The following is a 15,202-nucleotide window of genomic DNA, read 5'->3' as shown; positions in this document are numbered from 1 at the left end:
TAGAAACACGAATAAATATCAATGCATTATGTTGAAGGATACTAGCTACACCTCTATAGAAGTCTATGAGAGGTAAATAACTAAGAATAAACAAAGGATATAATGTGTAGGGAGACACAGGCGCTCTCACATCCTGCTCACTGGGCGAAGGAGAGAGTGAGGCATGTGGCGGGAGGTGGCGCCCTCGTTCCCGCGCAAATGGTTGGGAAGGAGACAACTCTTGGTGAGTACTAATTAGTGATTTTACATTGAAGGGAGCTTACATTAGGAGATACAAGTGTTCCACTGTGTTCGCAAGAAGAAGAAGACAAGCAAAATAGCATGAGTCAGGATAAGGAAAAATAAAATATTTTTCATTGTTTTTTGCCCCATATACACTTCATAACTTGCCAAAAATAAAATACTTTTAGTATGCAAAAGAAATAATACTTTGACTTTTTATGTTTTATATTTTTCAACAAAAATCTGTAAAACAAGAAACAAAATTGGTCTGGCCTTAAGCTTAACAAGAAACATTGACACCCAAGATGTTGCAAAGATATATGTATCAATTTGTAACTGTAAGAGATATTAATTAATTAATTGCCTGTCTGAAACAATGTCTCAGTTTCACACATATCACTAATTACAACAGCAGGACGTTCCTGGCACACTGATAGATAACGGTACCCACCTTTAACACAAGACAGGGTACTTGAGGTTTCCAACTATATAGAATCTAGGGCCCCCTTACATCTTACAATTTTAACATTAGTGTTATTAAAAGGTATGAAAAATGCTGAAGAGAGAATATCATAGACTTATCAATGTCCAAGGGAGATAACTCACCCAATTTGGTTTCCTCTTCCATGTTTTTGGAGATGAGCAGCCATCTTGGACTCTCCGGGCAGAAGGGCAATACCACCACACAGACGAGGGAGGGGATGACATTGAAGGCAAACAACAGCGGCCACAAGTCAGCGGTTCCTGAAACAAACATAACACCACACTGTGACAATGAAACAAAGAGTAAACTGGAAATGGAAATAATATATCCTTTAAAAGGTGAAGGAGGGTGGTATGTCTGGAGCAATTTTTTATTTGGATTTGTTTGTTGTTTAACGCTGGACTCAGCAATAATTCCAGCTATATGGCGTTGGTCTGTAAGACCAGACAATGCAGTGATTAACAGCAGAAATATTGATCTATGCAATCAGGATACGATGATAAGTGTCAACCAAGTCAGAAAGCCTGACCACTCGATCTCGTAAGTCGCCTCTTATGACAAGCATGGGTGGCTGAAGACACCCAGATCTTGACGGATGTCTGGAACAAAGAGCGGCACTGAACTTAAACTGCGTGTTTAAACTGGATATGTGATTGTCTTTGATATTTTTGGGTTCTTTGATCCAGTATAATTCTAATATTCCTGGGCAAGAATGATAATAGGAAGCCATTAAATGTGAAACTTTGTCAATCTACACAACGCTTACCAGACTGACAGGATAGAATCTTACAAAATTTGTGTAGAGGACATCATCTCAAAACAGTCAATAATAAAACCAATAGCTACCAAAAGGGAAGTAAATTCAAAGCTTTAGCAAGTAGATACAATACAATGGCACGGCACGGCGCATGCCACAAGGACAAGAGTCTCCACTTGCCATATCAAACTTTAATTTCGAAACAGTACAGTGCCGCTGTTTCTAATCAGAAATTACCCAATAAAGATTTTGATGTGGTTTCATTAAAAACAAATAAAGAATTCAATTACTAATATGATTACCTAGGAGTTCTGCCATTCCCAGGATTTGAGAGAACAGAATTCCCACCGTGATGGCCAGCTGATGACAAGTGCCAACAGCGCCACGGATTTTCTTCGGCGCTATTTCTGTGAGATACAGAGGCGCCAAGGTTATATTTAACCCAGAATGCAAGCCAACCAAGACTCGAGACAAAATGAGACACTCAGGAGACTTGGCGATGACTGTTATTCCACCGAGAATTGCAGCAATGAACATGATGAAGGTGATGACGACCATGCCACGCTTTCTGTAACAGAAATACAACAAGAGTGTTAAAAAGGGAATAAGTTCTGTGAGGCATGACCCTAGACAGTTATATAACATCAAGGATCCCCAGACGTTGGCTAGAACCCCTGTAATTTTGAATGAGTGAGTATGGTTTTAGCAATATTCCAGCAACATCACGGCCGGGCACACCAAAGATTGGCTTCACACACTGTACCAATGTGGGGAATCGAACCCACTGCCCCACTTGCCATTTGAATGATATCTTACTCGTGCAAAATCACATGTCACGAATGCATTAGTTATAATTATATTAACATTTCTCTGGAACCCACATTTTGTAGCTTGAGCCATACAAGATGTTAACAACCTGTGACCCATCATACATAACCCTGATAAATACTTGGTAATGGAAGTGTTAATTCCTAATCTGATAATTTTGTCCTTAAACATTTTAGCAAGTTGGTAGCCATGGTAACAAAAACACAAATCTGAAATTTCACAATTTTACAAAACCCCAAACCAAGTATTTATAGAATCATCTGGGCAGTATTTTAAACATGATAAAAAAAGAGAGAGATGAAATTAAGAAAAGTACTTTCAACAAAATAACAATTATTCTTTTCAAATTTGCCCACCAAATCTATACAATCTAAATCCCTAAACAATTCCTTCTTACCTTCCAACGGTGTCAGCAACTTTAAGTGCCAGGAATGCACCAACCATTCCAAACAAAACAAAGGCAGCGACAGTCGAAGACCAAAGGAGTTCAAGCTCCCATTTCTCAAGCAGGAGAGACTCGTCTACCCCGAAATCAGCTGGCGTTTTTTCAGCTGGCCCTGGAGTTGTTGATGCATTGACAGTGTCAGTTATTGACTTGTTGAGGCTGTCTCGATACGAAGCATATGCTTGAACGTTGCTCCAGTTACCTCCCCTTCTCTCGTAATAGGTGGCATTGTAAAAATCTTGAATTATCTGAAAAATTGATTTATCACTGTACGGAACACTGAGATGATTAAACCATGAAAATTGAGAACTATCACAAAAGACTGTGCCTATTTCAAATACAAAAACAGACTTTATGGTGTAGAGTAATTTTTTACTCCATTTCTTCCAGGAATATCACGGTTGGGGAAACCATAGCCGAGAGCCGCGATGCGGTCCTATACAGTCAAGACATGACCCTGCATCTGGACTGTATTTAAGAAATAAAGTTCGCTCTACCCCAATGTGTTTTGTAATAAAGTATAGTTTTGCCCTGAACTATTATAATTAAAGCACGAGGACGGTAGTCCGAGTGCTTTGATGTTATAATAGTTCAGGGCAAAACTATACTTTTATTACAAAACACATTGGGGTAGAGCGAACTTACATCTTTCTAAGATGCTAAATTTAATACTTTCTAAGGATAATTACGATTAATTTAAGGCAGAAAACAAATGACGGTGTCGGTGACCTAAATTAAGAATCCTCGCACAGGGCTAACTGGTGCGCTGTTCTATTGATGTGTCTGCCCCCTACGTTAAGACGAACGTTACCAGAAAAAAACAAATGATAACAGTTTGATGACGGTTTACGTTCGGATTAAATATCTTCTCTGAATTATTTTAATTACATCTGTCCTTAACGTAAACCATATGGGGCAATATCAACGTCGCATTTCTTCTACCAACGTAAGTTTAGATCAGTACATCCAGATGAAGCGGAGTAGTCAAGCGACATTCCACGATTGCATTGTGGGAATGTAAACATTGCGAACGTTACCGTGTCGCTGAAAACTTGTGAGTCGAATTGAGACATTTTAACCGTCGGAAAACATAAACGTAATGTTTCCACCAGTGATGTTAGCTGCGTGAAGCAACTGCAAAGCAAGAAACGGGATGCAACGGAGTAGTTTACTGTAGGAGGCCGTACGAGGCGATGACAACTGACATGCATCGTGACGTCACTTACATTGTGACGTAATGTAAAATAATTCGATTACGAGGGGGCACACTAGAATGGCGCAGTGACGGGATAACGTCATTCAATTGTTACGTCATCAAAAAACTATACCTTTATTGTCTCATAATGTATTTTTTTTTCGATTGTTCTAACAGCTAGGCATGTTAGAAATGACCGTATCGCGGCTCTCGGCTAGGGAAACCAGAAATATGCTTCCGACGTCGTATCCAAATAGAGACTAGAACCCAGGCCTTCCCTGCGATGAGCAAACGCGTTACCCACAGACTTTTACGGTGGACGCATGTTTGGTGTACACATGCATGGTAAAACATCAATACATTTTGAGACAGTTATCTAGAGGTTCGTGATTAATCTAACCACACATTCTGACACAGTCTTAGTCGTTCATTACGATATATAGACATGTCAATGATATTTATTTATTTATCAAACTTTTTCTAATGCTTTCAAAAATAACAAGCCTTTCCTGTCTTAAACTGAAGAAGAAACACTCACGTGGGACGGCGTGTTGACAACGCCTATCTGATATCCATACAGGAACGAGTTGCCAAACACGGCAATTGTTATACTGAAGATAAGGGTGAAGGTGTAATTCACTTCTCTCTGAAACAAAAAAAACCCAAAGAACTCGTCAGCTATTTTCCATTTCTAAGACATTAATTGCAAGCACTAATATTTTAATCTGATATTTTAATCGTTGATACGATTACTTTCTAAAGCATGCGTGTATTTGCCATGGCAACGGTGATTTCGCTGATGCACAAATGTCGATTTTTAAACGTCTGGGAATTATGAGAGTTATCGCCCTTAGACTATCCACGATGCTTCACGTGTCCGTGAAATGATCCAGAATACCCTAAGAATCCATAAGTTAATCTGTATGCCCTACTAACATTTGTCATTACGCACCAGAACATGAATACAAAATAAACGTTGTCTGAATTGTAAGAGATACTGTCATGGCGGCGTTAACCGATTGCCAGTGCCATGAACAAACCACGCATTGTGAGAAGCACCGTATAATATACACACGTTGCAAACGTTTGGTCGCATCAGTGAATTTGAAAGAAATCGAAATGGAATTAAATAGGGAAACATCTAATGGATTTCACTCGTTCAGCTTGCCCTGATAGACAATGTCAGGACTACATGTAAATCATTGTATTCCACTGGACCACGAATTAGTTATCTAGTGATTGATTAGTGTTCGTATCAGCGATACATTCTCATATTGTCTAGGACACCCGTTAAGATCCGTGTTAGAATTGTTTTTCAGCAACCCATGCTTGTCTTAAGGGGGGAGACTAACGGGATCGGGTGGTCAGGCTCGCTGCTGGTTGACACATGTCATCGTATCCCAGTTGCGTAGATCGATGCTCATGCTGTTGATCACTGAATTGTCCCGACTCATTATTTACAGACAGCCTCCATACATCTGGAATATTGCTGACTACGGGGTTAAAGAACGACACAAACCTATCGTCCGGGAAAAATCATTCTCCCGTACATGTCGTATTAGTGCTAAACAGGCAGACATTTTTGTTGTAAAATCAATACACTGAACACACAGTGAAGTAAAATTGATTTATGGAAATGTGGCCACGTCAGAATGGTAACACGGCACCATCTGGTCTCTGATTGCCGAACAACGTAATTAAATTGAATTATTGTTTTGTAAATGGTGTTCTGATTAATACATATTGCTTAACCCATAACAATTTCTACCAAACAAATGTACAGACATTCCTACGTTTTTATGAAACGACCTTCAACGAAAGTAACCTTCAGCCAGACGAGGTTATCTATAAATATCGCTGCATCGCGACGCAACTTACAAGCTAATGGCTTGTAATTAGATGGCGGGATTTCTAATAAAACTGCACTTAACATATGCTTGCATGAACGCCGGAAAACATACACTCTGATAAATATCTGGCGTTAGTTTGCCTCGTCTCAATCCGGAATGGCACGACTGCTAACGATGTTTGGGATCTCCCGACAGATTTCAAAAACCACCACGCCAGATGTTACAAATTGAGACGTGTTCTATTTACAATGTATTCACACACATCAGTGGCGTTTGTGGTATTTGGAGGAGTCCGAGTTGCAATTATTGATTATTTATAGCATCGGTATTTAGTGGGAGATCGGGATATGTACGTGTACAAGTGCTTCTGCCTCATGACTATATAGCAAGACGTACTCTCCTTGTACACTTGGCGTTTTTCGATCACCGTAAGCTGCAGTTTTCGTTGAATTTGATTTTTGTTAAGGTCATACGTTTTGTTTTCTGACTGACCAGGTTGTCTGCTGTGATGGTCGCCACTGTGGAACATGTTGATTGATTGGTTTTAATAGATATATACTAATAACTTGTTGAAATCCACAAACGGATATGGTTGACAAAATCTTAAATCTGAATTTCGAACCCGAGACAACGATCATCGGATTTTGGCCCGACCAAGGGGCGTAACTCTGCATACCGAGATATGGTGCTTACGACAAGGTTACCTGAACCAGGGAGACTATAAGTAGTAGATTATCCCTGCCTGAACCAACGTGAAAAATAGAAAATGGGAAATTGCTGAGCATCCTTGAGAAACAGCGACACTTTCAGCATTACCTCCTCGGGAATCATGTCACCAAAACGCTCGTTTTCGGTGACGGTGACCTAGTGTGTAAACAGAACAGTGTGGCGCAGAACCACGGCGGGAATTCAAGAAATGTGTCGTGCAAATACATCCAACCCGGCGTTTGTTTGATTGTCGACCTCTGCTGGGACGTGCACACACGATGCTGAACACATTGTGACTGCCCCTTCCCTCCCTCACATTATCACCGTTGTGCATGTAGCTACCGACCCTGTTGGAGCTGACTTAGAAGTCAGCGTCGTAACACACAGGGACAGTTGCAAAAAGCCGGGCGCAGTAGTCGTATTGACACAAGACTCGTTTAAGAAATGACGGCAACTTGTCCAAGTTTTAAATGCCTTCGTTGCATCAATGCCCACGTCAACATACTTCCTACAGTTGCATCCGTTCTGAACGATGTTAACTCTGCAGCTCGAGTCGGGGAATAAGAACGCTGACATTTGGTCAATACAGAGATTCGAACCCGTTTTACACAAGCGAACGTTTTAATACAATCACACTACTTAACCACTTCTATTTCTGAATGTCAAAGCTGCAAAAACGTCTCAGAAATATATCGCATAAGTAGAGTTAAGTCACCATACAAAAATGTGATTTAAATCAGATATTTGGAAAGAATTCATTTATCCAATAAGCGAAAAATGGAACAGTCGTACAATACATAGTATCTACGATGACCTCGGCGTCCAAAGCACATTCAACATTATGTACATGAACATAACGACGTGAATACAGCCACTGTTAAAGAGGGCAACGAAGTCTATGTCTGACTGTAGGAATCGATGATCTGACGTGACAGTGAATCAGTCAGCCTTATCAGTTTATCGACTTAAATGGAAGTGACCACGTCCTTTTCTTGCTGATGCAATATTTACACGATGATTCACAGATTTACAACAATGACAGTATGGAGTTCACAGGATGACATCACAAACGCTAAAACCCCTCTCCATAGTGTTTCATATCACACCACCCATGAAGGTCCGGGTTAGAATTGATCTTCAGTATTAAATCTATGCTTATCGTAAGAGGCGATTAACGGGATCTGGTGGTCAGGCTAGCTGACTTGGTTGACACATGGCATCGTATCCCATATTACGTAGGTCGATGCTCATGCAGTTGATCGCTGAATTGTCTGGTCCAGGTTCAATTATTTACAGACCGCCGACATATAGCGGGACTATTGCTGAGTGCGGCGTAAAACTAAACTTACTCACTCATATCATACCAATCTCTACTATATAGGTCACCAGTACACTATTTATTATAACATTTAGTCTTAGAAACAAACTTTGTACATTCAACAATATACGCTGATATTTACAAAATAAATTGTAAAATATGATCCCAAAACAAATTCTAATTTCTGGAACTAAGGAAATCTATAGACATGGTCCATTGTGCCAGTTGGATACACGTTTACTATAGTCTCTAGTGTAAAGGCGACAGACTTGTGTTCTGTACATTTCTGAGGTATCTTCCTTTCGTGAGGCATATCAGGTTTACTGATAAGCAGCATTTCCTGGTAGCAGAGTACTTCCTTTAACATGTGTTTAAACACGAACAATATACTCATTCACTTCATGTAAAGTATTGAATTCAATTGGTCTTGATTAAGCTCTGAATATGCCATGAAAAATATCAGCCTATTTGTTACATGAGACTGGCACAGAGGGGTGTGTGTGTAAATTTTCCTCATTGGTAAAGTGATTTTGATGTGACTTATTAAAAATTCATTTTAAGTTGTTTGAGGGGAGAGAGATCGATCTATAATTTATTTCATGTTTAGAAAATTGTGCTGACGCATGGTGACATCAAATTTGGATGGCCACCGTATATAATTTCTTCAGTGAAGCATAACAGTCGTCAGTCCAAACCCACACATTTGTATCAATACAAACATATTGTCCATAGTTGACTGGTTGGCAAAGAATAATATATATCCTTCAACTATAACTCAAAAAGAAGATCATTTATTGAGCTTGCGTCACAGTCACACAATGTGACATGCACTCTCTGATCCCGGGGGTGTGCACGTGAGGGTGTGTCACTTTCAACCAATCAAAATCGAGGATCAGACCAAACCTCTCTTTGTTGCAAGGGAATTGATTTTGCGCAGCAGCTGGCTCGAGACGAGTTTGGCAGTTCGCCAAGGTATTTCATCATCACCAAGTACTGGCCTTGTTGTTGTCGAAATGCTGGGTATGAGCGAGGGGTTCTTTTTCAAACAGCCACAGCGCTCGTCACACATACTATTACACACTAAACTTCAAAGCTGTATATTAGTATAATTAGAACATTCATGAAGTCTTATGACGCGGCTACCATTTGACAAGTTGTGTAGATGAATGTTGATTGTGGAGTTACCGAGGCGTGACCATGGAGCTTTGAACAAGATACTTCCACAATATGTGGAGGTGTGTTCTTAATCTCAAGAGCTCATTGGTTCGACTAGAGAAACACACTCAAGGGCACTGAATGTCAACTATTCTTAGAGAAAATAATAAATACATTACCACATGCATTCCTTTGTGCATTAAAGAGCATCAATTTGCGTTTTAACAATTCAGATGGAAGAAAATTGTTTCTAGTGCAGTGTAATTTGTCATTTGAAATCAGTCAACTTTGCAAACAATCATTATTTCAAATTCTTCAATATTGCTTCTAAATCCCAATTTGGTTAGAATCTACATCCAGTGAAACTATTACATCTATTCATCAGAATATTTTCGTAACTGAAATACAAATTAAATATGATAACGATCTTAACAAATAAAGTAAGCATGGTGTAATAGCAATATGTGGTAAACTGATCATTTTCAGTCCTCAGAATATGATAAAAATATTTTGAACGATGATTTTTAGCAGATCATACTATACATTTCCGAGCACTGTCTTGACAAATATGCTGCTTAAATGCCTACAGAAAAGATCATATGTGTGACTTGTGTCGATTTTTAAAAATACTTGTTTCTCTAGTTAAATATACACACATACAATGTCTGAAACACTATCACAGGCACAGACTGGAAATAGCATTTACGTGCTTGAGAGAAACTGTCTGTCGAGTGGCAGACTGACGCGTTTACCAATGCAGCCAGTCATTGTTTGGGAACAATTCTTGTCAGTGATCAGTTCCCTTTATGTTTTTCTCATAAAATGTTAAGTGATAAAACAATAAATAAACACTGCGTAATAGAAAAATGAAGTCTGATGGAGAACAGCGTCATTCTTTATCCGAGACAACAATTTGTGAGCGTGTATCAGCGAAATGACCTTCACCGTTCAAAATGCGGAATGGCAAACGGAATCGGATTACATTTAACGGTAAACAACTTATTACAGCATATCGTGGACAGGCTGTGGTTTATTATTAGTTGTATACTAATATTCAAAATGTGTACTCAAATACATCGAGGAAACAAGACGAGAGAACTGTTTGACTTGTCAAGCGAAGGTGTGTCACTTCGCCTCCAATCTATTGGCTCGTTTTGAGACAAGGCCCAACGTGGTTTGAGTTGTCATATTTAGAAATAGGCTGATGTTGCATGAATAACACAAGATTTCTCAGTGTGTTTCAGACATTTGGGATGCTGATACAATCAGTAGAATGTACTCACCTCTTCCATCCTTGAGACTGTGGTTTAGTCCAAAACACGACGAATGCGAACGAGGAGGTCTGTTGTCGGTTCGATCAGACAAGACTAGTAAACCCGCGCTACACCGGATTGCACTGTGACGTCAACCTGAAAGGGGAGCTGATTGGTTAATGGATTCTTGAATGAACGCAAATATCCTCGATGACGAAATACAACTCTCAGTCAACAATATGCAATACACGCACCAAATTGCAAACAGGGAAGAGGGTTAGGGAAATACATAACTAGAGTACGATAGCGGTAACTGATATAAGAGAAGAAAAATAATATAATATTTGTTCTTCAGTGGTGATAGCATATATCGGAGTAATTCATGTAGTAGTAGTAGTAGTAGTAGTAGTAGTAGTAGTAGTAGTAGTTGTTGTTGTTGTTGTTGTTGTTGTTGTTGTTGTTGTTGTTGTTGCTTGTTATTGTTGCTGTTGTAGGGTGAATGAGTGAGTTAATATTTACATCGGCAATATTTCAGCCATATCGTGACCTGTAGTTGTAGGAGTCGCACGCCGTTGGTGTAGAAGTTGAATAAAAATCACTCTATAAACTTTGATAAAATATAAAAACAACCAGTAAATTGATGATCAATTAAAAATATTTTATTATGAAAACGACAAATCATATTTTTGGTAAATATTCATGAACATAATGAAAATATACATCCATGAAATATATCAATATCCACTTTGACTGACTGAGTTTGGTTTTATGCCGCTTTTAGCAATATTCCAGCAACATCACGGCGGGGGACACCAGAAATGGGCTTCACACATTGTACCCATGTGGGTATTCGAACCCGGGTCTTCGGCGTGACGAGCCATCGCCCATATCCACTTTGAAAGTGATGACATGCTAGTATTCATTTATCACTGACGCGTAAATGTGTCAGTAGTGACTTTCATCTCATTAAAATCAGACTTTTGTGTTCGCTCTCGTTAAACAGCATTAAGATTTGATTTTAATGAAACTGGACGTGAAATATGAGTGAAAATGAACTCAAACATATGATGTGGACCTTTGTGCTAGGACTGACTGACAACCTGTCACACGGTTTTTGTTGCTCGAACATATGTCTCGTGAACTCATTAACTAGTACGTGGTAAATATATGTCAATAAAATTCCATTTTATTTTAGTCATTGCTGAAATTTCGATGAGTGAGTGAGTATGGTTTTACGCCGCTTTTAGCAATATTTCCGCAATATCACCTCAGGGACACCAGAATTGGGTTTCACACATTGTACCCATGTGGGGAATAGAACCCCTATCTTCGGTGTGACAAGCGGACGCTTTAACCTACCCTATCGACACATTTCGACGAAGCCACGGCCTTATATTGTGTAATTATACGATAAAGCAGATAACACATTGTGCTAGACGCTGATACACACCAAACAAATTGTAAAAACTGAAAAGTCATGTATGCTATGTTATCCTATAGAATTGGAGCAATCGGTCTGAGAAGCGATGGAGTTACTTATTCAATAATGTGAGTGAGTGAGTGAGTTAATATTTAACGTCACATCGGCAATATTTCAGCCATATCGTGACGAGAACATTTGACAGTAAGAAATAGAATATATATATAGATATTATAAAAACCTGCCGACGAAGGACAGTAAAAATAATAGATAATCACAGATATGAAAATATAAAACTAGCAAACAAAGCTAAAATATTCCTATGAAAGAAGACAGTACAATGTAAAAATGGGCTATAGATCGCCAACACCAGAAGGTAGATCACCAAACTAGGGACCATGGGGACTTACAGTACCTTGGCTACCTGCATGGACCCTAATTGGATTTACACCATCCCTTCAGCTGCTGGCGATTGTAAGGAATGTTAGCTACAATTAAAATTACAAGAATGCTACGATTAAAAACCTGGTACTCTTAAATTGACTTTGAAAGTTTTGGGACTTACGTACCCCCTCAGGAGGACTATTCAATAACGAATAACGGTGATAATGTTTATGACAAGGAAAATCCTAACCTTATTATGAGTATATGGGCTAGAATGTCATCGATGATGGTAGATACTTCAACGTAACATAATAACAATAATAATAATCATCACAAACAAAAAGGTAATATCGAAATTACCTTAATATATTGTAATTTATCTTATATTTGATACGAAATATACAATAATAATCATCATCATAAACAAAAACGTAGTATCGAATCTTACCTTTATACTATACTCATGCCAATAATGGTTGTCACCCCCTCCCCACCCAACCCACATAATATCTCACACCCCACCCCACCCCTCTCCGATTAAACGAATTGAAGGAGGTGACAACCATTATTGGCATGAGTATATGTAATTTATCTTGTATTTGATACCAAATATACAGTAATAATAATCATCATAAACCAAAACGTAGTACCTGATCTTACCTTAATATTATGTAATTTATGTTGTATGTGATACCAAATATACAGTAATAATAATCATTATAAACAAAAAACGTAGTACCTGATCTTACCTTAATATTATGTAATTTATGTTGTATGTGATACCAAATATACAGTAATAATAATCATTATAAACAAAAAACGTAGTACCTGATCTTACCTTAATATTATGTAATTTATGTTGTATGTGATACCAAACATACAGTAATAATTATCATTATAAACAAAAACGTAGTACCTGATCTTACCTTAATATTATGTAATTTATGTTGTATGTGATACCAAATATACAGTAATAATTATCATTATAAACAAAAACGTAGTACCTGATCTTACCTTAATATTATGTCATTTATTTTGCATGTGATACCAAACAAACAGTAATAATCATCATCATAAACAAAAACGTAGTATCGAATCTTACCTTAATATTATGTAATTTATGTTGTATGTGATACCAAACGCGTACGTTGTCCCCCCAAAATAATTACAGCTATGTAACCACCATTGATCCGTTTAGCTTTATATACCCACACGATCCGAATTCAAAGAAACCGGAGATGGTCACTAAGTAGAACAATCCGAATCCTGAATCAACTCTTTCTGTCCATCTGATAGGATCCGTTATTCAGGAAGAACAGTTTATGTACAGTATAAGTGTTAAGCACGAAGAGACCCCGTATACATACAGGTTCGCCTGTATAAGAATTATCGGAAGGATTGATATATTGATATGTATAAAATATTTGATTTGCAAATCACGGTGTCCCAGGAACCATACGTGGCGTACGATACAGGTAGTGGTAATGCATTGTATAGGTAGTTTTGATGTCAGGGATGGGAGGAGGTGGGGGTTGTGTGTGCGTGTATGCGTGGGGTAGGTGTGGGGGTAGGAGGGGACCCGGATCCTACCTAATATATATATAGAACGCAACTCATAACAAGTTAGGGTAGTTCTTGATATATTCAAGTGGTTACATTTGTTGTATTCAGTCCACGTTATTTTTACAACACAAGTAGTCTCGTAACATGACCGTATATAACGTCACCACATTCATTATTCCCTTACATTAAGATGCGGGTTGGAATTGGTCTTCAGAAACCCATGTTGTCGTAAGAGGAGACTAACGGGATCAGTGGTCAGGCTTGCTGACTTGATTGACACATGTCATTTCATCCCAATTGCGTAGAACGGTGCTCATAGTGTTGATCCCTTGATTGTCTGGTACAGACTCGATTATTTACAGACCGCAGCCATATAGCTGGAATGCTGCTGAGTGCGACGTTATTTGTGGGTTTTTTAATTCCCACAAACCAGAATTATTGAACAATCAAAAAAGAACATTAATGCCAATTAGGAAAAATAAACATGATTATGAGAAATTCGGCCCTATGCATTCCCCCAATTATCCTGTCAGTTGTTTCTCCATTATATCATGATCGAACATATCTATCTCTGAATTAACAAAGAGAATCCCAACTCGATAGGGAAATACTTTGAAGATAAAGTAATTTCTGACCAACAATCCAAAATTTGTTAACCGAAAACACGGTGAAATGTACCCACGTCCAAACGAAGAAAAAAGGTTAATTTTAGGGTAATAAATGTGTCATGACCGAGTTCTTTTCTTTCAAAAGTATTTGTACTTCCTAAATCATACATACAAAATATTGCGCATTACGTGGACAGAAATCAGGAATCGACACCCCGCTACCTCTAAAACAAGTTCGGCAATGCAGGCACCAACGCCAATGAATGTCAGTTGTCACGCGCGAATACTGTCTACAGAGCCACGCGGAAATAACAGCACTTCGGCACGTTGCCTGCTTCCTTCGGAGACAGTAGCGGATGGTATTCGCATTGTCTGACGCGAATGGAAGTTATTCGGATGACGTATACACTCTACACTACATTGCACAACAATTTGACTATATGTACAAATAACTATGTTTCGACATATCGAACTTAAGAAAAAAATAATAATAATATGACAAAATAATTGATATAATATTCACACATATCGTATTCCCTCGATTGGGCGTTACGGAAGTATATTTCTTTAAGATACTCTTTATCCAGGGTGTCAAATCGCAAGGAAAATTAAAGGGACAATACCATGTATGAATACTAACCGCCGTTTTACGGAGTCCCGCCGATTATTCGAAACCCGGCGTTAATTCGATCAGGACGGTTAATGAAGGAAATACGTATGTCGCGGGAAAATGTAGAAAACAATGGATAATGGTAAGTTTCATTAATGTGATCAGTCATCGATGGATGGATGGGTGGATGGACGAAAAATAACAGAGAGATAATACAAACATAAAAAGATATACATGTAATAATTATATTTCTTAATACATTAATTTATTTAAACACTGACTAGGTGAGCTGGACCCCGTTCCTCAAAGCGATCGTAGCGCTACGACAGTCGTAAGTCTGTGTTAAAGTATGGGAGTTACGATCACCTTAGCGCTACGATCGCTTTTAGGAACAGGGCCCTG

General features: G+C 38.6%; 1 protein-coding gene across 3 annotated transcripts in view; it reads right to left on the bottom strand.

The window, feature by feature from the left end:
- Positions 1-15,202, bottom strand: part of LOC124257139 (solute carrier family 2, facilitated glucose transporter member 1-like) — an 84,105-nt gene that overhangs the window by 12,080 nt on the left and 56,823 nt on the right. Inside the window, exons 1-6 of one of the 3 annotated variants that reach the window (XM_046691129.1) lie at positions 13,122-13,177; positions 10,246-10,371; positions 4,470-4,577; positions 2,689-2,984; positions 1,766-2,031; positions 829-966 (exon numbers count right to left, since the gene is read on the bottom strand). In XM_046691129.1, the coding sequence (XP_046547085.1) occupies positions 829-966; positions 1,766-2,031; positions 2,689-2,984; positions 4,470-4,577; positions 10,246-10,254 (817 nt within the window). In that variant the 5' untranslated portion in view covers positions 10,255-10,371; positions 13,122-13,177. Of the gene's footprint in view, positions 1-828; positions 967-1,765; positions 2,032-2,688; positions 2,985-4,469; positions 4,578-10,245; positions 10,372-12,679; positions 12,708-13,121; positions 13,178-15,202 lie in introns of those variants that run through there. The other 2 variants (XM_046691130.1, XM_046691128.1) reach the window with 2 other exon arrangements.

The sequence above is a fragment of the Haliotis rubra genome, unplaced genomic scaffold (genome assembly GCF_003918875.1).
Source record: "Haliotis rubra isolate DU_JTF1 unplaced genomic scaffold, ASM391887v1 Scf65, whole genome shotgun sequence".
In the NCBI taxonomy this organism is placed as follows: Eukaryota; Metazoa; Mollusca; class Gastropoda; order Lepetellida; family Haliotidae; genus Haliotis; species Haliotis rubra.
The sequence above is the reverse complement of the archived record's forward strand: the minus strand, read 5'-3'. Positions and strand labels throughout refer to the sequence as shown.